Raw genomic sequence first — 25111 nt, forward strand, 5'->3', positions numbered from 1 at the left:
TGAGGTACTGCTCACCTGGATGGTGATGATTTATGAAGCACTGGGTGAAGCAGTACATACAACAGTATACAGACAGTGAATATAGTCCTCCTGAGGGTTTCTCCAGACCTTGATATCTGATTTAAGTTGAATATGATGCATGCTAATAGTGACAGGATATTAGTTAAAAGTATGTGATACCACCATACAGATCAAGATTATATGTTACGATAAAAAAAGTCAATAAATGTGTGAATGTATCTTGAAAGTGAATGATTTCTTTGTACTTTTTCAGAATTGTGCAATCGTCAAACTTTTAAGGCAAAGGAAATAATCACATATTTCCTCAACTTTTTTTTCCTAACCCTAACCCTAACCTTTTCAGAGCTACGCAGTGCTGAACACAGAGGGAAATATATATAAAGGAATGAAGAAATATCGACTTAAGAATCTGATAAAAGAACAACATAAAAGAGAGTTAAAAATCCCTGGCAATTACTGTCAACTTGATTTGCTTTGAACCTCAAACTACCTGATCTCCCCTCAAAGCCACAGAATCATAAATTATACAGACAAAAATAATAAACTTAAAAATTACAAAGCCTCATAGCACCTACTTGCTAATACAAACATCTGTGTGCGTGTGCATGTGTGTGTGCGTGCATCTTCTCGGGCTGCTACACCTCAGTCTTGAAGGCCTGCAGGATCATGTTGGTTTTGTGGGTGAGCTGGTTGGCGCTGACAAACACGTTTATCGCACTGGAAACAACCGTGACAGAGACACAAGGACACATGTGTCAATCACAGAGCAAAGAAACCATGGCAACAATATTAGGATTGATCCGGGAAACACTTTGATCTGGCTGGAATGGAGAATGTCAGGTTTCAGAGAATACACGCCAGCATGAATCCACAGGAAATGGGTCAAGGGAATTATTCAGCAATGGTGGATTTGATAGAAGCCGGCCTGTGATCAAACGACAACCATTTACATGGTGGTGACAGTGTGTGTGTGTGTGTGTGTGTGTGCCGACATGTGTGTGTGTACAACCATCAAATGTTGTGGTGTATACACGTGAAAAAGAAAAATGCTGAACAAGTGAGTGAGGAGACAGAAAAGGAAGAAAAACAGACAGAAAAAAGTCCAAACACAGAATAAACTAGAAACAGTGTCATACTTTCCATCTTTGAAGTAGGTTTTGAGGTTGTCACTGAAGCTCTTGGAGGATTTCACAAACTCTTTCTTCTTCTTTTCCAGTGCCTAACCAATAAATACAGACAGTCTTTCAGCTCCACTTATATCACAGCAACTGCTTTTTTTGTGCGTGCATTTATTCTTCTTCATGTATCTACGTACCATTCTGTTCGGATGGTGGTATTTCCTGAAGACTTTATTCACTATGTCTAGCAGCTCCTTGATGGCACTGGCAATGTCTCTGTGGATGATACACACAAATAAGCGCAAGACAAAATAACAAAAAAACATAAAACAATATTTCAGAATCTGTCTGTTTTTATCAGGCAGTTTTACCCTGAAACTACAGTTCTTTGATCCAGCTCGTTGTCTCCCTTTCTTCCCTCGTTCTTGCAAACATTCTTTCACCTTCAACTTTTTCTCCCCTCGTATGCACTTGAAATCGGCTGTTGCATAACTTTAATTTTTTAGCATTCCTTTTGAATTGATTTTATTTCTAAGCCCTCCGCTGCGTAAGTAACTTAAGCAGTGACTCACTAAGAGTATTGGATTCCATCAAAATAATGGCAAAGTGGGCCAAGAAAATGAAACATCTTTCACTTTTTCTCTTTAGTGTGTGTGTGCATGTGCGTGCGCACGTGCGCGTGTGTGTGTGTGTGTGTGCGGTGCAGCTGACAGGGATATGAAACTGCATGCAGGGACCTTGCAGATTCTTTATGACTAACACTAAGAGCAGCATCTATTTCATGATTTCATTTTTTATCTAAAAGACACTATGCCTTAGACAGCTCTATTGCTTGATGAAGACTGAGATGTGGCTGAAAGCTTGAAACATTGTGTCCTAACAGCATGTGACACAAGAAACCCTCATCAACATAGACAGCATGATGTCATTGTTTCCTATTGGAGATTCCCAACTGGTTGTTTTGAGCCGAACGCCCAGTGTCTGTTTTCATTCCCGTCGCTTACATTGAAAGTGCGACTTGGACAAGGACTGGTTCACTCATGAAGGTCAAATACAATATAGTCTCCTTTTAATACAAATAACTCAATGAGTTTCCAGCCTGCTGGAGGTAGATCTAAAGATCACAGTATGACACATATTTTCTGTTTAAAAAGTACAAATGTTGGAAGATTGAGCACAGCCATCTTTTACCTGAGGGTTACATCTCAAGTCTGATCTCGAGCATAGAGTGAATAAATATGTGGTTTGTTTACATAGTGTAACAGAATGCATTAAAGGATTTAGTGCGGACAGAAAGCATCTGATATGGTGTCGCATCTGATGCTTGCATGCAGTTAGGACTCAGTCCGAGTGAACCACTGAATTGAGATTATTTTGTAACGTGTTCTTCTCCGAAGGTCACAAATAAATTCCCATCCTCAAGAGTTCTCACTGGATTTGATTTCATTTTATCTTGGGCTGCCAAACAAAATTACCTTTTCTATTTAACATAAATACAGATCTTTATTCATTACTTTTGTTTCATCATTCCTTGATATAGCACATCAATAAGCTGGAAAAAATGACGCATAATTCAATATTCATTTGAACACAATTATCACCTGCATGAAGTCTTTCTTTCCCTGTTTTGCTCATTCATATTACAAACTAAGGCATACTACCTTGATAAAAGAAGGCGCTACAGTAATACACAACCATATCTTGTACTGGAGTGACAAAAGGTATGTTCAGAGAAAGAAAAGAATTTTCACCCTGTATCATTGCATGAGTTGAACCAATGAACACTGTTTTTGTGCAGTCTGTCAATTTGCTCCATACAGTTAATGAGGGTTTGAGTCTATTTGAGTCTATTCAACTTAGGAACTGATGAAAGATTTTCAGATTGTGCAAACTTGTTTGTCTCATAAGACTGAATAAAGCAAATCTGTATCCATTTGCAGCCACTCATATCTTTCCTTTGATTTACTATTTTTGTTTTTATGCAGTGAGGGACTTCATCATAAAGATCCACACTATAGCAAAGCTTTACTTTTTGGAATTGTTTACAAAACTTCTTGAGAAATTTTATGGCAATGTATTGAATAATACAGACTGTATTTCAGCCAGACTCAAACTTTGGATAGAATTAACCAGGTGTATACTGGACACGCACACAATATCACAGTCACCCACTGAGCTGTCTTACTTGATGGTCCGTAGGAAGTCTACTCTGTCATTGATCTCATCTGGTATGGTGCTGAGGATGTGTTTTAGAGCTCGGGCCCTCTCATTCAGCTCCTGCAAGTCAGGCTCTCGACTGTCGATCCAGAACTCTGAAAACACCAGGAGGAAGAGAAAAATAAACATCTTCAAAGTCCTCAGTGACAGCATGTCCACACACATGCAAATAGCAACAGAGGACACCAAAATGAGGCAATTAATAATGACAGCATGCGTGAAAAACACACATCTATGGTGCACATGAATACAATGAATACAGGATCAAGTATAATGTGTGTGCATACACTTCACAATGATATTGTTTACTGTGTTAAGTGAAGGCAGGATTAAGGCAGAATTTGGACTATGTCATGCAGGAGGTACATCTAAAATGAATTCACAGTGTGTGTGTATGCATGTGTGAATTCATTACTACCATCAATCACTGTGCACAGCACAAGGAATTCAATTATGGAAAAAAAGGAACATTTGAGAGCAGGGAAAGCAGTTGATTTGTGGAGAAACAGCTCCCCCCAGTGGATAGTTGGACTAATGTAATATTGAAACCCAAGTAAAGCTCAGCGGATAATTATGCAGCTTGCTGAAGTGTCATTGAGTGGCACATGTACATGTCCAGCTTCTGGGGTATGTTCAATTTAAAAAGCATTCACCTCCTGGAAACAATAAAGTAATACAAAATGGTTTGTAGATTTTGGTGTCGGTAAGTTCAATAACACTGACCTATGGTACATCCCATGCTCCCATGCTGTTACTGTTATATGGTTGTCCAGTGTGACACATCATATTCCAGGCATCCTACCTTCCGAATTGTCTGCAGCCATGCGAAGGAGACTCTCATTATAGTTGACTTTTGAGTGCTTCTTCTCCAGTATTTTTATGACAATGTCCTGGGTCAGTCCCGGGTTCTCCTTCTCTGCCTTGAAATACACAAATATACAGCTGCACTGATAATAATCACAGCCAGCCACACTCCTCTGTGGTACTAAAACATATCACGCAGTCAGTCAGAGGAAGATTTAAGGTGTGGGCACAGTTATTAAAAGAAAGATGGTAGTTCATCCCATGAAGTGTAAGCAAACTAACAAAAAGGAAACACGTCTTACCTTTATGAAAGCTGCTCTTAAGGTCTGCGCTGCGGATAAATTGACTTTCTCCAACTGCAAGTTACAATGCACAAACATATACATATATAAGCCAGAAGCACAAAGGACAACATACACAGCTTAGCTCTTATCGTGGCCTCTCCTCTGTCCTGAAATATAATTCTGCAGACAGCACATACAAGCCAGGCGTCCCACAGTATCAGAGGAGCACACCATGTTATGGTATTGTGAGAAATCCATTCTTCTGTATTCTTTATTTAAACTTCAGAAGAACTGAAGACTATTCTATTCCTCTGGGCTGATATAGTGGTATTACAGAGCTCGTCACTCCTTCAAACTACAACTAGGACTCCTTCAAACTACAACTACTGTCAGTTTGCACACTGTGTAATGCACATCGGAAGGATCAGGCAACTTTTCTTGACATTACATCTTTGTGATAATCATTGTGTCATGGTGTTTGCAAAGCTTTAGAACAGAACACTTATATAATCTGTGATATAAATTAAATAGTCCTCCCTTTCAAGTATCTGTGTACACATTACACAATACGTGTAGAAAATAGATGTAGGTTTTGAATTGTTCTCAACACAAAGCACTGAGTAATTTGTTTGATAAACGATTGTTTGGTTTAGTATGTGCTGCCACACAGAGTATCTTAGAAGGAGTTTCGTTGTCCTGTCACTTATGATGTTTTCAGTTTTGCATTTGTACCAACTATATTTAAAACAAAAAATCTAAATGATTTGCCAGAGAACAAAAAGAGCTATTTGCTTACCCTCTAGAGCAATGTTAGCAGTTTGGTGAGGCTGTACTAACACAGAGCAGATCGGGAAAATAAGGGTTTAACAGGTATTGTGTTGACATCCTTGTTCAGCACGTATGCATGCTAAAATTCACTCATTAGCACTAACCACCAAGTACAGCTGAGGTTGATGGGTATGAGAGTGGATTTGAAGATATTTAGTTGTAAACCAAGTAAGCAGAAACAAAACAGCAATTGTCTTCAGATTGAAGTGTATAAAAAGGAGACTTTCCTTAAGTTCAGTCATTTTAAGATGATAGGTTGTGGAAAAACTTGTTGGAGAACCATCCGAACAGAGTATGCAAAGTGCAACAGTCTGATTTACTCGAATGTAGATCAAGAGACATGTCTTCTCAGGGTCCAAGTTCCAACTTCTCTTCATCCAAGTTTGTTAAACACGTAGTGTGTCAACATTGGCATTTCTTGAAAAGTGATCCTTTGGGCTAGTTCATTTTTAGAAACAGCCTTCGAACTTGAAGGACCATTTAGTCAAGTCAGATTTGCCTAAGAGGCCCACTTATCTTTTTGTTTTTTCTCAGAGCCCTAGTGGTAATTTCCCTTGTCATACCTCTGTACACTGTCATACTGTGCTCAAGCGGAATCATTGTAACCATCCAAGGGCAGGTGTCGACATTAAGGTCAAGGGGAAATGACATGTAACACTAAACATGTGGTTTATTTGTATTGTGTTGGCAAAACAAAACGGGAACTAAAAAAACAGAATCTGTGAGCATACTGGTACCTGCTCCATTCATAATCTTTATGTTAAATCATCAGTAGCCAGACACTTCAACAGTCATAACCACAGTTATGAACTACTACAGATATGTAGTGAACCACAATATATGGGCAGTGAGACAGTGAGAATACCACAGAGAGGTGGTAACAGGGACAGAATCCTGCTCCAGAGAGAAGCCTATTGGATACGATGTTTCCTGTGATACAAACATGAGGATTCTGTGATACAGTTAGGTGCTCTTCAGTTGGGATATTTTGTTTTGTTTGTATGAGACCCTCTGTGGTCCTTTGCTCTCTTTTAAAAGGATACAGCTCCCCCTATTGGAGTATATCTATTGTGCAATTCTGGATGACCTATAATTGGCACGCCTGTGTAGTTTGATTTTGCCAGAATAGATGCTGAGGAAGGGCATACTGCGTGAAATGTACATGTGGCAACAATAAACAGTCTGATGAGAGTGCTGTCCTTCATTTTTGTTTTGTTTAAACCAAGTATTAGACACATTTAAAGTGTTATCTGATTACTTTGTAAATAGGTCAGGGGATCAAGCTCTGGTAACCATGAATATCTGTATCAAAATTTGACAGGATGCCTGCCTGGGACTCGATGGGGTTTACAGGAAAAATGCAGCCCAAGAGGAAGGAAAAATTAGAGGATGTTCAAAGTCATTAAGGGTTTTCCTAGAGAACCGTGAATGTGTGTGCTCAAAGTCATGACAACCCATGACACAGATGTTGAGATATTTATGTCAGGATGAAAAGTGATGGACCAACAGACCAACATTTCTATCTCTAGACCAATGGCAATACCAACAGAATAAGGGTTAAGTAGCAAAAATTAAACCTAACCCACTGGTGAATATGAAGCGTAAAGACCTTAAAGAACAGAAATACAGAAACCAGAGATCAACTCAACTTGTATGACGGTACAAAAAAAGAGCCAGAGCCACAGAGCCATAACACTTATCCTTGTTGGTACTCCTCAAAACTAACAGAGAACATTTTAAATAGTTCCTTATTTCTTTTCTGCTACACCATAAACCTTAGCACCACAAAACCCAACTCACAGTAAACCTCCACTAGCAGTTTTCATTCAACACACATACACCCACAAGTCTCATCCAAGTGTCTTTATCTCTCAACAAACCAGCAGGTTCTTTAATCCCCTTCTTTGATTTTTAGTGTTAACCGACACCCTGCGCTCTTTACCTGATTGAAGACAGGATACATCACATTGTAGAGAGCCATAGAGACGATTGAGGCAGTGTCAGCTTCATTCTTCGTGTCCTCCATGGTCATCTTTGACCAATCAATGGGCCTTTGTGTGTGTGACTGGTCAGTGATGCCAGTTTCACTGCATTCGATCACTCACAGGGACTGACAGAATGGGAACAGACAAGCACCTGAAGAAGAAGGAGAGAGTTGGACAGGTGAATAAGCAGGGAAAGACAGATAGTGGTGGATGAAAATAAGTGGGGGACTTAAAAGTAAAATACAACATGCTTATAATCATGAATCAGTTCAACCACTTGAACTGCCATATCCAAGTGTTCTTTTATTAAAAGAAGGGGACAGAAGAGAAAGTGTGGTGAGTCAAAGATACATTCTCAAAATAATTTCATAATGGTTCCAACAATGTACCAGCTTAATTCCTTTCCATTGCGTGTCATAAAATCCCATGTGTACCACTTCCTGGAAAGCTTTTCAGTCACAGTCATGATCATCACATAACAGCCACATTGCCAAAGGGTGTGCACTTTACTGTTCCACCGGGTGCAATTGGTGACAGAACTGGCATGAGTCATACCTGCATAAGGAACACCCTCTCCAATGTTATTGCTGCAATAAAAATAACACTATGATAAATATAGAACCTTGGCGCAAGTAGTCAGTTATTTTTCTCGCTTAATCTTGTAAAAGGAAAAAAATAAGAGAAAATGCTCATGATATTCTCATTTACTGGCAAGTGTTCTGTCTCTTTCATTCACACACACAATCCTGCATCTGACACCTCCAGGACCAGTTCCTCCTCAGCCATTGTTTGTTGTGTGACGTTTCCACATGATCTAAGATGACATTTATGCTTCATTCTCATCATACAACAAATTATCAATCATAGGGCAGGGACACTAACCAACATACCAAGTCTGTCTTCATGTGTGTGCCTCACAAGATTCCTGCGAGTCTCTGCTCGGCTAGTCAAAATAAATACATTTTCGACTTGTCGTACATATGTTAAATATGTATATGACCTTGATCATTTTTGCTGACTTCTGTATTGTGTGTAGTGTTGGTACATTTAGTAAAATTGCATTGGTTGCTTGCTCTTATTCTATTCATTTTTTATTCTAGTTAGATTAATTAAATATTCTTTTCACATTCCAATGTGAATGCCTGATTTTTTTAGAATTAAAAATCCATTGTTCTTTGAAAAGGTGTAGTTCCAGTTTTGTGCTATTATATTATCATTAGAAAAATTGTAGAGATTGATGAGAGATTGATCAGTCACAGTGTCTTCAAACAAGCACTTGAAAACAAGGGAGATAACAACAGACATGGTTACATGTCGTTAATGAAGCTCTAACTTAAAGCTGTTGTAAGGGTTATATTTCTATCAAAATAAGTGTTAAATAGCTCTATCTTCTGACAGTAATCGGAAGTAAATCACTGTTAACACACCAAACGATGCTGTCACAGATTCCTGGGTGTACATTTATACACATACCTGCAGCTAGGTGTAAATCTAAACCATTAGAAGTCAGCAAAGACACAAAAACAAGAAACAAAGATATAATTTTACATATAATCACAAATGTCCTTTCTGTATAATGTTAGTGATGATGACAATCTAAAATTGTACTTTGATCTAAATGGATTTGAAGAAAATGACTTAAAGATAATCGATTGTGGAGACAGTTTGTCAGCTCTTCATTATTTTGGGATACTTTGCTTCTTATAATCATAGAGAGCTGACAACAAATAATCATCCAGTATCCACTGTGTTTCCTCACAACAATTGAAATGATCTACAGATGAAGGTCTTCACATTTGCATTAAAGGACCCATGGTTAAAGTGGCATCTAGCAGTGAGTTTTTAGATTGCAACCAACTGAATACCTCTCCCCTCACCCTTCCCTTCCCAAGCGTGTGAGATAAGCTCCAGTCATCTGCAGGTAATGTAAAAACATGAAAGACCCTCTCTAGAGCCAGTGTGTTGGCTTTGTCAGTTCTCAGCTAATAGCGGGGCACTGTGGCAGACTCCGTGGAAGAGGACCTGCTCTCTGTGAATGGCTCATTCTACAGTAACGAAAACACAACTATTCTTATGTTAAGGTGATTATACACAGATTTTTTCATGTTCCTGGCGGTTGCTTGCCCTGCATGTTTTAGACGTTTCTCTGACCAACTACGCCTGATAAATAAATAAATAAATAAATAAATAAATAAATAAATAAATAAACAAACAAACAAACAAACAAACAAACAATTCATTATCAAGTTCTGATAACGACCAAATTCATTCATTGAGTCAGGTGTGTTGGAGCAGGAAAACAATGTAAAACATGCAGTTACTTTACTGATTTTTTTTTTTTAAAGTAACTTCGTTAGAGTAACACAAGTTACTTTATTAGTTACATTCAGCAGCCCGCCATCTCAACATAAAAATGACAACTGGTTTTGCCAATACTGACTTTTTTGGAAGTGCATTTATAATAGTAACACCAAGCATGGCATTGATAGTAGTAAAGATCTTGCTTATTATGGCACAAAACGAGGGCGAGTCAACCGTTTTTAAGGGCAGCATTTCCTCCTGAGTGGCTGCGTTGTGTGACAGATGAGTTGTCCTCATGCTGAAAACGTGACTTGTCGCACACATGACAACCCCCCCCGAGACACAAGAATAAAGCAAAAACAGATATTTTTACTAAGGAAAACGACAAAAATGATAGTAACGCACAGTGACCTGAATAAGTAACTTTAATTTGATTACTGGTTTGGAAAAATAAGTAATGTTATCACGTGAGATTACTCGTTGCTGAAAAAAGTGGTCAGATTAGAGTAACGCGTTACCAGTATCACTGCCAGCAGATAGTCTCTTTTCAATGGGGTCGGGGGATTTTTCCCCCAGTAAATATTGAAAATTGGGCTGTTAAAGATGCAAACGACTTTTGTTTCCAAAGAAACTCTGTATGTCCAGAATAACTAACCACTATAAATGCTGCAATGGCACTAAACAGTAGGCTGATGGACTCTGGTAATATCCATGATGCATAGAGGGGGAAAGAATAACATGGATGTTTAATTTGCAACAAATTATTCTGACTCTGCCCATATATGGACATATGCCATGGGGAATGTCAGGTCAGCTTCTGCGCTTGTGACAATGTTGAAGTTGTGGCTGCTGGCCGTTTGATATGCAACCACGTGAAAAACTCTGGGGTTATTTCCATCATTAGGCAATTATATTTGATTCTTTTTTTTTTTCCATATAAAAAGGCGCAAAGATCCGGGGCTATTCCCAAAACATCCAGGGCTATAGCCCGAATGCCAAGGTCTAACAAAGCACCTGCAAATGTATATCTGCAAATTTGACAATAACAAAATGAACTAAAATAAATACAAAAGCCTATGTTTAAAAAGTCTATTTTAAATTCAAGTTTCTCTCTTTAACTTGGGTTGTATATAACCAGAATGAACCTTAAATTTTCTTCCACAGGTGGACCAAGCAAAGGATGTATCTGTCTAAAGGGACCCATATTTACTAATTAGGCATCTGCATATTGGCACTGAGCCTTACCCCAATTGGACATGTCACCTGATTAAACACAAGTGTAACAAATAATCAGAATGAGTGAATTATATCTAGTAATGTAGGAGTTCTGGTATTGCACATGCTGGCTCACATCGTAGGCTACAACTCAATGCCACAATTAACTGAATTGGCGTATGACGTGTTAGTAGTTACACCTGTGCTTTACCTGTTATGACATGTAAAGGTGTCTGCCAGGTTTTAAAGCCAACCTTTCCTTTTATTTGCAGGAGCCATCACAAGTAGTCTTGCACTGAGAAAGGCTAAAATCCTTTTAAAACCACAGACTGGCCACAGCAGCAGACATTAACATGGTCACAACCCACATGTTTTACATGTCTGGTTACCATCTTGCTGAGACTGAAGCCACCATGGCACTTGGGCCTCTCTTGTTGCAGCTATCACCACAAACTAAATTACACACTGGGGAGATTGTGGCCATATCTCATTGTGACACTTACAGGTCGAGCACCTGCGTTATGCTGAGGTGGCATTTTCTGAGTGTTGTTTTTGCTTCCTCCTTCCTGAGCTTTCATAGTCCCCAAACAGTCCCCGTGTGTGAATGAGGTCATTGAGTTCGGCTTCCCATCGGCTTTGACAGCTGGGACAGAAAAAGTTGTTTCGTTTTCCATCTTCATTAGCCCTCTACCACCATTTAGCAGGTGATGTGAGGCGACGCTCTAAAGCGCCATGACACCTGAGCCCCGACAAGTTTGTCACTTTAAAAACACAGACATCACAGGTGCAGGGGGGGCTGACAGTTAATTTACCTCACGACGGGACACTTACCTGGATGAGAGCGCTGTCAGTGAACAGAAGAGAGGCGACGAGGCAACAACGAGGAGGTGGATAATGTTAAAGAGCGAAGTACAGGTAGAGTTAACGCGCTAATGTGAGATTAGCATCTTAGAGCAGGTGATCAACTCCGTCCTTAGCTAACAAGCGCTACATCGCTAGCTAAGTACATGGTGATAAAAAAACGGCGGGAATAAAAAAGTAAAAATGCAATAATTGACAAGTGTTTCGGCTGTCGGCTGTGACAGGGTACTCACCCGCTTTTGTTGTGGTTTCACTCAGGAAGTTTTCTGTCTGACAAAGCTGTCGCCGAGAGGCGGGGAGGGCGGCGCTGAAAGCTGTCCGTTGGTATCACCGGGGAGGGTTGTTGTAGTTCTTGCAGTTAGCCACATTCGTCTCTTGTTATTGTAATGGACACCTCAGCAGACTACAAATCCCACAAAGGTACAGGTGGTGTATATTCTTGTTTAAACCTTTGGAGGGTCGACGAGCAATTAAGCGCTTTTCCACTTTGAGAAAGCACACAATTATATCTTCACTGGTATGCAGAAGCTGCATTTAACAGTTAATTAAGCTAGTTATTAGCTCAGCCCGTAATTGTCTGCTGCACTGTGAGTCAAGATAAGTCTCCGCCATCCAAACTATAGTCCGTTTGCCTTACATACAAACGGCTGTATGTATTTAGCGTAAATGAAGTTATCTTTTTTTGTATAAATTCTGAAAATGTGTCACATGTTTAATATACGTTGATAAATACCGCATTTGCTTAAAAAAAAGAAGAAGCTGTATAACCCTTATAGCGGGCTAAATCCAGGTCGGTTAAACCATTAGGCAAATGTAAAATCGTCTGAATTAAAATTTCGTGCAAATTTGACACACGCTCACTCGTAAATAAAAACCACAAAGCAGCCGTGGGTCGAGGACATTTAAATGTCGAAGGCAAAGTAAGTTGAGTTTTTGTTTTAAACAAAGGCGGAAACCAGCAGCAGAGAACCGTTTCGTATTACGTCAATACTCTCTGGGCGACGTCCTTTGGGCCAATCCATGCAGAGGGGGGCGGAGTCTGCGGCAAATGAACAGGCAGTGTGCTGCGGCGCTGGAGGAGAGCAGAAGAGAGAGAGACAGAACATATCCATCCATCCATCCAACACACCTAACACCGTTTATTGGTAAGAGCCGTTTTTTGTTTGTTTTTTTTGTTTTTTTTATGAAATAACCTTCATCTGGTCCGGTCACGGAACCTGTGCTGATGTATCTGAAAAACGTGACTGGATATCAAACATTAACCGCTCAGCTTTTGAGAGATAGGGGGGAAGAAGAAGGAATAAAAAGAATAGCCTGTTTTCTGAGTTTTTCCATAGAATTATTTTCCTATGAAAATGTGGGAATTTGTTGTTGTAATATGGCATTTTTTATTTAATTTTTTTACAGAATAGTATAAAGGGATTGTGACGCTGTAATCAACATGTGCAGGTTTGATAAGGGGGCGGGTGGAGACGCACATTGGAGCCGAACATATTTCTCCAAACCTATTGATTACTCGTTTGTCCACCACCTAGTGCAATTAAATTTCTTACCGGTGGTCTACGTGGCAGTGCATATTTTTCTTGTTGTTTTGTTGTTGTTGTTGTTGTTGTTTTTCCCTCACTGAGCTCGGACATTGCAGTGCGGTTCTTGTCCTTGAAATACAGGCAAAGGCGCAGTGAGTGCATGTGTGTGTGAATTAACGAGGCAGATTGTAGTAGCCTGGTCCTACCCTATCCCCACCCCCCACACACACACACACACACACACACACACACACATAATTACACGCCACTTGTTATTCCTTCATGCAGGTCTGTCTATGTGTACCTGGTGGTTTTAAGGTGAAAATTCATTCAGTAACCCAGCCTGAGGGAGAAGAAACAGGGATACATGTATGTAAAAATGACAATTCTCCTGGTTAAATCCAAGGAATTATATAAAAGGAAGAAAAAAAAACATGGTCACTAACATACAGTTCAGTGTTCCTCATTCTCTCAATCCACCTATGATCTCTTTATCTGTTCAGCTAAGACAGTGACCTCCTAAATCCTTGCAGCTCCATATTCACAAAAACCTTTCAGTCATAATCTCAACGTATTAATCCCATGTGCATCTGATTCACTGGTTAATCTCTGTTGATATATAGCCTGCTGTTTCCTCCCTTTTTTACCCCCCTCCTATGGTGTGTGTGTGTTCTGCCTATTCCCCACCAGGCGCTGCATTAATTGCATTTCAATAATTAAATGTCTTTCAAATCAGCCTAGCGAAACAAAACGAGCAGGGACGGGTGAAGCAACTGACTGGGTTTGAACCCTCTGCTGCACACAAGCATGTGCATGCAGTGCGTGCCCGTGACAGCCTGCCATAACCCCGTCTTGTATGTACGCGTGATTGTGTGTGCAGGAGTGTTGACGTTTTTTCTCCGGCAGCTGTGAGAATAAGAGGAAATTTTAGCAGTAAGTGCTGCTGTTGAGTTGACCACAGATGCATCCTCCCAGGCTAGAGTTAGACCTGTTATGTGCTGCAGTGTGATGTGTGTGTGTGTGTGTGTGAGAGAGAGAGAGAGAGAGAAAAAAAAATCTAATTTAATCTTTCTTTGTCCTGAAATACATTTATGCCCATGGTTACTGAATTTGGAATTTATTGAAAATGCAATAGAACAAAAGGCTGGCAGTGATCAGCATGAAAACGTGCTTCTTCTTCTTTTTTTCTTTTTTTTTTTTTTGTCTCACGCAAGTGGAATTCACTGAACAAAAAAACGGTGTGACAGTTTAGTTTTTTATAATACATTTACACCACCGGTATGTAATTAAAAACATAAAGAAGAGTGGGCAAACTGGATTTCAGCAGTTCTCCGTTTTCCCTCCACTTTCTAAATTAACTCACACACTGAGACACACACTCGCACACGCACACACACACATACACACACACACACACACACAGGCAGTAGGTTTGTCCCCTGTACTGCTGCAGCAAAGACACAGGGGATTAGTTTATACCTGGCCAGATAGGAGGATGAGAGCAGAGAGAGAACGAGAGGGGGAGAGATTCACAGAGAAAGAGGTCAGGAGTTATATGAGTTACAGGAACAAGAGAGGGAGACCAAGAATGGAAATGATTTGTCTGTTTGAATTAATGGACCAATCTGTAAATGGCTGATCCAAAATTGAACTCATCCATAGAATTGAATATGTAAGGGTTGTACGATATTCTTAACAAAAAAAAAAAAAAAATCTCATGTAATTGTGATTACGTTTTGATGGATAATGTGATGTGATTCGGGATCAGTGGGAAGGATTAGTTTTGCATTGCAGTTTTCATGTTGACGTGACATTTGTTGAGTCTGCGCCAAACAAACACGTTTCTTACATCTGGAGATCTGTAAGCCAGAGCATCTCTGCAGCAGCGCAGTACGTCACTATAACGCTGTTTTGTCACACATTTGACCTTTTATTTGCTGTCAGCTACTAAGTGAATGGATACTATTTTGATAATCAATTAATCAATTTGAGTAATTCTTAAGAAAAAATGTAAAATTTCTCTGATTCCAGCTTCTTATATGTGAATATTTGCTGGTTCCTTTACTCCTATTTTACAGTTATCTGTGGGTTGTGGACAAAACAAGACATCTGAGGACTTTATCTCTCGGAAACAACGATCAACATTTTTCATCATCTTGTGACTATTTATAGACCAAACAACTTATTGTTGCTAGTGAAAATAATAGTTGGTTGTAGCCTTATTCAGCCAGGATGCTGAGTTACCTTTTACAATTTGAGGATATCCATTTTGAGACTGCACATACTGTGGAGATTTCTCCACCAAACTTGTACAAGATTGTACAAATTTAAGGGAAATGCAATACCATTTCACAGAGGTCTTTTAGAGTCCATCCAGCTCACAGCAGCTCTCACCACACACACACACACACACACACACACACACACACACACACACATACACACACACACACACACACACACACACACACACACACGTACGTTTCAATCGATCTGCTGATTGATTGGTGGTGCTGAGGGATGGGCTGAATATATATAAGAGGGATGATGAGAGAGAGATCTGTGAGGAGGATGGTAAAATGGTTGAAGTGACTGGGTAACAGTCATATTTTCCCCTCACTCGAGCTCTGTCGCTGTAGCGAACGTGTCAAATACAAAATCAGTTTGAGTTATCCTTTGCAATTGTCTCACTCGTCACCGTCTCGTCTCTGTTTTTCAACCTGTTCAACCCTCCATCTCGTGAAGCGAGCCAATCACGGTTAAGCTGGTGAGCGATTCAAACACCCTCATCATCACCCTGCCGGTTCCCCTGCTTTCTCCGCCTCACCTGACTCTCACTTCTTATTCTGCATCACTCTCCTTGTCTCTACTTCTTGCCAGTGTTAAACACAAACACACACACATACGTTTCCCCCACAGGACTAGTTGATAGTGACCTTTCTTGTTCTCCAGTGTCTCCCCGGTCTTTAGTCCATTTGAAAAAGCCTCCAGTCTTTTCACTTTTACCACTGACCCCAAATAGAGGCCGATCCAATTACAGCTCAGACCTCCTAACTGCGCTCCCACAGCACCATCGCTGTTAGTGCATGTGTGTCTGTGTGTCTGTGTGTGTGTGTGTGTTCTTCCCGATGATACAGAAAAAGAAAAGAGCCGCCGTTGAGTGCGTCTTGGCAGAGTGTGGGGAGCAGTCAACCATCTTGCCGTGCTGTGCAGGGGGTCGTTAGATATCATTGGCTCCGAATCAAAGCAGCTATCTGCATGGAAGCTGCCTCTGTTCAGCTCTTCATTGCACTTCCTGTCTCCGTCTGTCTATCTTTACATGTGTCTTTGTCTCTTTTGCTAATTTTCTACCCACACATCTTCCTTATTTTTGTTGTTTTTTTTTTCTTTCATCCCCCTCTCCATCTATTGAACTGTCTTCATGCCTCTTTATCTCTGTCCTGGCTGTGTTTCTCCCCCTGGGTGTCTCAGTTAGCAGGGATTAATAAAGGGTTGTTAACCTCTGTTTGCCCTCTGTGGAGTCTACAGTGAGCATCCTGGGACTTCAGGCGGGCTCAATAGCACGTTATGTCATTTTCTAACGAGGGGCTGAATGAGCCAAGGCCCTGAGCTTAGGACGGGCTGTAGATAGGTAAAAAACAATGTTTACATCCTTTTTAAGGCAGACATTCTTACTGTAGCTGCTAAGCTAAAGGTGTTAGCTCTCTTCCCCACTACAAATGTCAAAAATATGGCATAATGTTATGACAGAATTTAAGCACATTAAATAATGGGCTGATACTCGGCACAGTGTCCAGTACAGTGCTTTGTTTAATTTAATGTGTTGTTTGTGTTTAACAAGTGTTAATACTGTTGCTTCATTCTAGGCTAAAGCAAGCACCACAAACCCCATGTATAAATGTTGTTGTGGATATGCCTAAAATGCATATATCTACTTAGTGCTGTATAATTGCAGTTATTCAGTTCTGGGCCTCTGTGTATTACAGCACATATCTCATATTGCCTTTTAATTAATGAAAAAATAATCTATAACACATTACACACTTGATTATATAATTTCTTATGGACGAGGAGATTGAATTAATGGTATTGGACTATTTGTAAATTAAATGCTTGGATTAGATGCTGGAGAGACTATTTCTACTTAACAAGATGATGCTGAGTGTCCCCCCAGATTTTACTGTCCACAGAAATCTGATCACTGATCCCAACTCAAATGTATCTAGAATAATGTCTATCTTAGCTGTGACGACACTTTCCGATGTGAATAATCAGAACCAGAAACTGGGATGAAACTAATCACTGACGGCTGATTACTTTAATTTAGCCTCACCTTTTCATTCCTGTAGCATCGCCGTTGACAGATTTAGTCCCTTTTTTCACAGCCCACATTTTGACATGTCGCAGTATGAAAAGGACAAGTGTAAATAAGGAAATTAATCACGGCTGACTTCCATTAAGCCGATTCAGTTTCAGGGTCCTTTTTGTGGTGCACGCTGGCTCGCTGTCACCCTGTCATGACTCTTTACTGGGACACTCGAACAGCATGTTGTAACGCTGCTTTCACTAGCACGACAAGCCACAATGTCTGCTGTGAAAAAGGTCTAGTGTAAGAGAACCTCGTTAACACGAGAAACACAGAGAAATGACTGTCTCTTCAGTATTTAAGTGATGCTTTGGGTGTGCAAGTACGCAGACGGCCTATTTTGCTGTTGGTTTGACCTTCGGGCCTATTTGGTGAATTTTTATTCTGAGACTAATTTAAAAGCAAGTCACTGATGTTTATCTGCTGACACTCTCCAGTTTTATATTTGACACTGACACATCTGTGTCATTGTGGCACCAGTAATCACTGCGTTGCGGACTGCTTTCAGGAAACCACAGAGGAGTTTTGTTTCATATTTACAACATACATTATCTGAGATATTACAACAGTGGTTACAAAATCATGTTAAATCAAGCGGCACTCAACCTACCTCAACTCCACCACTGTGCAACTGATTTTCCATCAGGTTGATGTATAGTTATCAGTCACCTGTTAATAGATATGAAGTAATTCTGACCAGATTTCCCATCATCCCTCTAGATTTTAAAATACTACCATCACACGAATGTACTGTACGCTGTAATGCACAATAGAGCTATCCAATCATGAGCAATGGAGATAAGTGGGCCGTGAATAGTTTGGCTCAGGCACGAACAAAGTTGATACAGCACCAGCAACTTAGCCGCTTAGCTGCTGTTGCTATGTAGTAAGTGCATGTCAGGGGCGTGAGAAGAACAAGCGGCTTGATTGATGAATTGAATCCACTTTATTGGGCTCAGTAATGGAAGTCCACTCCTCCCAGTGGACTTGAGTGCTTCTTTTCTTCTGTTCTGGCATCATTGCAGCCTCCCTCCGTACATTTTCTGCTCTGCCTTACAATCTTCATGTCTGGGTGAACAATAGGTGAGAGACAGGTGTCTAACAGAGACATGAGCGATTTGAGATTAATGATTAGATCAGTGTTAGAGTTTCTTTTTGCATTTTACCCCCGTTTACCCCCCGAGACCAGAATATTATCTCTCACCCACAACATATCATATATCCAATTGTATCCAATCTGCTTTTATTTTTTATTCATACCACTTTTACACCAGAATTAGCATGTTTATGTTTTTGTTTTTCAAATGTGTGTAAACCTGCTAAAATGAGGCAATTAGCACCTCGTTCATTGACAGCAGCTAAGTTTTCCATTCTGCTGTTTTTTTGTGTGTGTGTATGTTTTGTTTTTTTTTCCTTCTGTGTCACATTCATCATCACAGAGGCCCCAGAAAAGCAGTCGCAGATCAGATCATACTTCCAGAAGACATTAAACTAATTTTAAAAAAAAAGATTTTAAAAAGTCGGTTTTAATTATTTGCCCAAAATGAAAAGGGTAGATCTCTGCAGTTCTATATCAAACATCTTGGAACCAAAATAAAGTTGTGAGATTTTTGCAGAGGTGTCAGCATCAGTATAGATCTCACTGGGTGAGAGTAAAATGAAATTGGAACACGGCATAAATAAAATATTTGATTTCCGCCTAACAAAATTTAGCATTTTTAGAGTGAAAATCCACTTGGTGTAATGCAGTTGCAGCTCAAAACATCTAGGAAAAACCATGGCACATCATCTGAACATGCCACCTGTCAGGATCGATGCTAATAAAGTGCGGCAGAGAGAGATTTTAGTAGAGACATATTTAGCCGGAACCTCCAAATGTGCTCTTTTAGCTTGTTTTGGCACCATCTGTGCCATTATAGATTTCTCATGTTACAGCCAATAAAACTCACTCTTACATTACACTACAGGTATTCATTCCAGCTAAAAGCAGCAGTTTTTGGCCTTGAATCTGTAGAGTCTCAGCTTCTATATGGCATACTGTTTGTATTGTTAGCATGGAACATTATGATTAGAATGCCAGGTTTATGAGCATGCATTGATTTTTGTTGCTTTTGCTTAAGATTCTTAATGTTGGAATCTTGCTCTGTTTGATTAAAAATGGTTATTATTGGCTTTTAGCTGAGCCTCTCCCAGTTAAGTGGCTATGCTGCATGATTATGATGCTACATGATTAGCATGCCCTTTAACGGTGTGCTGTTTAATATATCACCCCACCCCCTGTACACAGGGCGATGGGGAACTAGATGTCAACAAAAACTCAACCTGTGGCTATTTTTACAACACTGATAACACAAGTCGCAAAGGAATGAGACATCTCGCTTCTTCTTCTTCTCTGCTGAGAGTTTCTGATCAGTCAGCTGGAAAGGCTCTGTAAGTGACACAGAAGCCACTAACAGTGGCTACTTTTTAAATTTTAGTAGTGTTTAGTATTTATGGCAATTTATGTTTTTTACTTATTAAATGCAGAGTTCCAAAAAAGCAGCTGCTACAGCACCTCCAAGGGAAACTCGAAACCCATAAATGATAATCGGACTCCATTATATGTGTGCTGCAAAACTAACTTGGATGCATTCACGGTGAAATTGTGCCAGATTACCGTGCAGTTTTTAACAGAGCATCCGTCGCAGAAATTCAAGGCTTTGCAAGGCCACAGATAATCACAGCCATCACTCTGCAGTTTACTCCCAGATGGATAGGCCTTGATGAAAATGGGATGTTAGTCCTATCCAAAGCACCTCGGAGCTTCGGCACTTTGGAAGTGTGCTCGGCGCCTAAGTGAATCAGCGTGCTCCAGAGTTGTGGATTTAAGAGGGAGATACTGTGTGTGTGTGTGTGTGTGTGTGTGTGTGTGTGTGTGTGTGTGTGTGTGTGTGTGTGTGTGTGTGTGTGTGTGTGTGTGTTAGTAGCAGACGATGTCAGAGAGTGCCGTGACTGACAGAACTGGAGCTGGTGTGAGGAGTTCTCGCAGGGAGAAGGGTTACGGGAGGCAGAAAATGCTGAGTAGTGTGAAAAAAGGAAAGAGTTTATCTCCCTACATGGAAGAAGGAAGATATCTTTTAAGGGTAAAATTTCTCTCTGTCAGCTCGGGAAAAAACGAAAAATGTCCATCACTCGCAGTTGCCTTGGTAACCTTGGCTTAGAAGTGTATGTGGAAATGTGTACTTCAAAGTGCGTGTGTGAGGATGTCCACATTTAATAAATTCCCCCTGGCCTCCGAAGCATGCTGTCTCAAGGTGTCGGGTTTAAATGGCAGTAAGGATTAACGTGCATGCCGTGGATTTGGGTGACGTCACGTTTTAATTGTCGAAATGTCAACTGCCGATCTATTCTGTCTGAGAATTAGGATTACACAGAGAGATTAGGGGCTGCTTTTTAAAGGCCAGTGAGTTTATTTGCATGGAATTAATCAAGTTGTCAGGATTAAACTCTTGCAACTTAAACCATGAGAGATTTTCTGACATATTCGGTTCCGTTAGTCACGAGAGAGCATTCTACAGCTGGGTGTTGGGTTTCCCTTGCTTACCTGGGAACCCCACCTAAGTAGACCGGAGCCAAAGCTGGGATCCACTTGCGGACGGCATGCCGCAACTCAAAAGGTCAGAATGGTGTCACCGTTACACGTAACAACCAGCCACCCATGGCGTTATTATCCAGACACACACAGGTGCGCACACAGCGACGCTCCACTCCACTTTCCTTGGCTTAGCTGCATGGCTGGGTCTTTCCTTACAGAGAGCGGGGCTGTTTCTCTCCGAAAAGTTCAGCTCCCACAGCTCAGAAGGTCAGGAACATTACCGCCATTTACATCTCTGCCAGCCACCCCCTCCTTTCCCTCTCTCTCTCTCTCTCTCTCTCTCTCTCTCTCTCTCTCTCTCTCTCTCTCTCTCTCTCTCTCTCTCTCTCTCTCTCTCTCTCTGCAATGTCTGACTCACTACATGACACGTGAGCGCAGGTGAACACATGTGATTAAACAGTATATTAACAGCAGTGCATCAGTTATGTGCCTCTGGGCATCATTTGATTTGTTTGGGGTTTTTTTTATTTTATTTTAATCTAAATCTATTTAAAGGAGTTAAAGTCATTAACACTACACGGCTGTCTGCCAGGTTTTAACCACAGCTCGATGGACACGTCTGACTGTGAAATGAGTCAGATCTCATTATATGATTAAGATATTTTACAGTAATTCTATCAAATGATTTAAATGAATTTATGGTATTCAAATAATCTTTAGACTTTTTAGACATGATGAATGGACACATTGACCAACTAGAATGGCACTCAGTAGTGTGTTTACCTCTGCCAAAGAGCAAATCTGCTGGATCTGCATCAGATGTACTCATTCATACTCTTTAAGATCCATGCATTTTTCCGTGAGTAACTGTAAAAACTGTCTAAAATCTCCTGTTAAAAAGGAGAGGAAATATTCCTGCCTCTGTCTCTAAGGGATCCACACCACAAGTTAATAGGATCCATTCTTGGCCAAGACAAATCCTTCATTAACGTTTCATGGGAATCAGTTCTGTAGTTTTTGTGAAATCCTGCCAACAAATTTTGTAATAATTTTAATCAAATTCTTTAATGTCAGTATAGCGTTATCACAGGGACAACCTTTTAAAAATGATATTAACATACCAAGACCTTTCGATAAATAATCATCAGTAATGTGGATATATTGACTCAGCAGGTAAAGTATGAGAACAAGTCTAGAAGTAAGTTCAGAAAATGACATCATTTTACTGTAATGCAGCCTTTAAAATCAGGACGACACTTGGGTCATTTCACAGTATGAAGGTATCTGATATCAGAGATATTTCTTCTCTCATAAAAATGACGATGTCAGATTGATCTATTACCCAGCCCTGTGCTTTTGTATGTTTTGGTCAACAAGTCCATTGAAACGAACCAGAACCACTAATGCATCCGTCTGTCTCTCAGTACTGTTCTCACCTGTTGCTAGCTCTCAGCCCCAACACCATTTGTTACAGCTGAAGCTATAAAATGTACATATATAGATATATGTTTTTCTGTTTTTTTCTAGCTGGATACTGTACATAGTTTCAAACATTCCTCAAAAGGGAGTACTATGAATAGTGGATTGATAGGGGACTATTTTCAGAGGCGGATTAATAAACAGTTGGTGCTCTAGTGAGTGAAGTATGTAGGACTTACAAATCTTGAAGCTATACAGGCACTACATATTAAAGAGATCAATTCTTTGTTTTTTGTAGATTTTTTTTGACAACATAAGAAGATAACCATCTTCATCCTTTTTAGATACAACCAAGGTCACCAAATTGCATTGAAAATGTTCAGTGCAAAACTAAAAGGAAAATGCATGTGCCGTGTGACTCCACTCAACTTTGAAAATCCGTTTCCCTTACTAAACTCAAGTGGATGTAAATCCAGTTGACAGTTTGGTCAATGTCATGCTTGTCAAAAGCAGTTTGTTAGAAAACTAATAGATGGAGAACAAACAAGATGAGATCATTTTTGTCAGTTCAGGAGGACGTGAAGTGGAAGTGACGTGTTATGCAAGAGAATGAGGAATGATGCTTCAAATCTGATAATCTAGATGCATTTCATTGTCAATCAGGAGGTATTGCTTTTTTCTTGTCATTATTTACAAATTACTTGAAAATACCCAAACCACTGACATAACCAATCACAAATTTATAGCATATATTTTTGAAGGATAAGTGATTTCCTAATGAAGCTGGGAACGTGCCACCAACAGGGTGCTTGCAAAGTGTCGATATTTGACAAAATAAATCAACAATTTTTCAGAATCGCTTTAATGATATTGTGACGTGTGTACATTGTTGCAGAGATTCTCCACTGAAGACGGCATGCTAATAAGCTAGCCCCAGCCCATCAAGGTCCAAAGCACCTGAACTACTGATGAAAACGACAACACCAAAATGTGTATCAGCAAATATATTTGGACTGCCGTTGATACACCTGGGCTTCCCTGCCAAAGCAGAATCTGTGTGGGAAACACTGTGGGATTGAGTGGAAAGAAAACAACACTGTGGCTCCCTGATGGTGTTTTTAAGTCAGTGGCACAATGACCGCATGGGCACACGCCCATGCGATCAATTCATTGACGTTTTGGTCTGTATTTAATGGAATCTGTTGACAATAATATCACGAGGTTAATCCTTTAATGGATTTGACATTAACACAGTTCGGAGGGGGAACTGTTTGTCACATGCCAGAGCACAGCAGAGGAGCACAAACAGGACGGGGGGAGCTAATTTTCTGGCTGCTGCCCATTGTTGTTGTAGTTGACACTCAGGTACATTGTGAGCATAGTCACCTGTCATCCCACACATACAGTAGCAGCCAGCAGATTCCAGCACTGCATGGGAACTGCTAATAGAGTCCAGCATGATGACAACAGCACAGCAGCACACAACAAAACAAATGTGTTATTTCACACTTCATCACTGTCTCTCTCTCTCTCTCTCTCTCTCTCTCTCTCTCTCTCTCTCTCTCTCTCTCGCTCTCTCTCTCTTTCTCTCTCTCTCTCTTTTTTTTATGCTATATATCATTGACTCTCTCTTTTTTTTTTTTTTTTGTTTGGGCAGCAGAAAAACAATGTTGCCTGGCAACAACATCACCAGAGAGATGGCGCAGTGTGTGTGTGTGTGTGTCTGTGTGTGTGTGTGTGTGTGTGTGTGTGTGTGTGTGTACAATCCTTGTTATTTTAAAAGACATAAAGGAAGGGTTAAAGAGACGGGAAAGGTAGGAAAGTAGAGAGACGGGAGGGAGGAGGAGAAGATGGTGAAGATGGATGCAACATATGGACGACAGGAAGATGAGGAAAAGGAAGGCGAGAAGTGCGGAGGAAGGAGGATTGTGGGGAAGTGAAGGCCCCTTCCCTCATCAGTCATTCAGCACATACAGTCAGAAAACTCGTCCGCTCTCATACAAAAGCACTCGCGCACAGAGTGAAGCAGATTTTGAAGAAAAGAAGCTGATTTAACTCGAGATGATAAGAACGGCCATAAAATATGTATGAGCTCATTTAGCAGATGTGCTCTGAACGTCAATACTGACTGCAGTCAGCGGTACGGCTGTAGTTACCACACAGTCTTGTTGTTTATGGACTCGTCTCGCTGCCTCTCTTTCCCTGCATCTCTCTCTCTCCGTCTCTTTCCGTCTGGCATTTCTGTAACGACTGGTTTTAACTCTCACGTTGAATATCTCTTCTGTGACCCGCTGCCCTTTAGTCTGAATCCATTTAAATCTGTGACTTTATTCTATCTAATCTCGTTCTACGGCAACATTTAAGCAGTTTTTCCAGCATCTTCATGATGATACAATCCTTTTCTTCACCTCTGCTAAAAGTAGGAATTGTTTCCTTTTTATTTGGCAGAATGACAGACCAACGGTTGTTTTTTTTTCTCTTTCTCCTCTGCTCTCTTTTCGTCATCCCACATCCCCGCTGCTCCCCCACTTTCATCTCTGTCTCCCTCCCTTCCAAAATCCTCTTGTCCTTTATCTCTTTTTCTCCCTGACG

At 40.4% G+C, this 25111-nt stretch overlaps 2 protein-coding genes across 7 annotated transcripts in view; one reads left to right on the plus strand and one right to left on the minus strand.

Moving 5' to 3' along the window:
- On the minus strand, positions 1–12007 carry pdcd10a (programmed cell death 10a). Of its 4 annotated transcripts, none has more exons than XM_037124594.1 (9): positions 11868–12007; positions 7813–7844; positions 7215–7408; positions 4463–4516; positions 4159–4276; positions 3325–3451; positions 1337–1415; positions 1158–1240; positions 1–738 (listed from the first exon to the last, which is right to left on the minus strand). In XM_037124594.1, exons 3-9 carry the CDS (start codon positions 7302–7304, stop codon positions 657–659), a joined length of 633 nt encoding a protein of 210 aa, XP_036980489.1. In that variant the 5' UTR covers positions 7305–7408; positions 7813–7844; positions 11868–12007; the 3' UTR covers positions 1–656. The 4 variants fall into 4 exon arrangements, with proteins under 4 accessions (XP_036980489.1, XP_036980494.1, XP_036980480.1 ...); XM_037124599.1 differs by lacking the exon at positions 11868–12007 and adding an exon at positions 11605–11861; XM_037124585.1 differs by lacking the exon at positions 7813–7844 and having other exon boundaries at positions 11868–12004.
- serpini1 (serpin peptidase inhibitor, clade I (neuroserpin), member 1) overlaps positions 11533–25111 on the plus strand; it is a 23388-nt gene continuing 9809 nt past the window's right edge. The window contains exons 1-2 of one of the 3 annotated variants that reach the window (XM_037124565.1): positions 11533–11688; positions 12583–12779. Coding sequence is in view for 1 of the 3 variants with exons in the window: in XM_037124557.1 (XP_036980452.1) it covers positions 11668–11688 (21 nt within the window). In the remaining 2 variants the exon portion in view is untranslated. Of the gene's footprint in view, positions 11689–11935; positions 12055–12582; positions 12780–25111 lie in introns of those variants that run through there. The other 2 variants (XM_037124573.1, XM_037124557.1) reach the window with 2 other exon arrangements.

The sequence above is a fragment of the Acanthopagrus latus genome, chromosome 2, assembly GCF_904848185.1.
Source record: "Acanthopagrus latus isolate v.2019 chromosome 2, fAcaLat1.1, whole genome shotgun sequence".
Classification (NCBI taxonomy): domain Eukaryota; kingdom Metazoa; phylum Chordata; class Actinopteri; order Spariformes; family Sparidae; genus Acanthopagrus; species Acanthopagrus latus.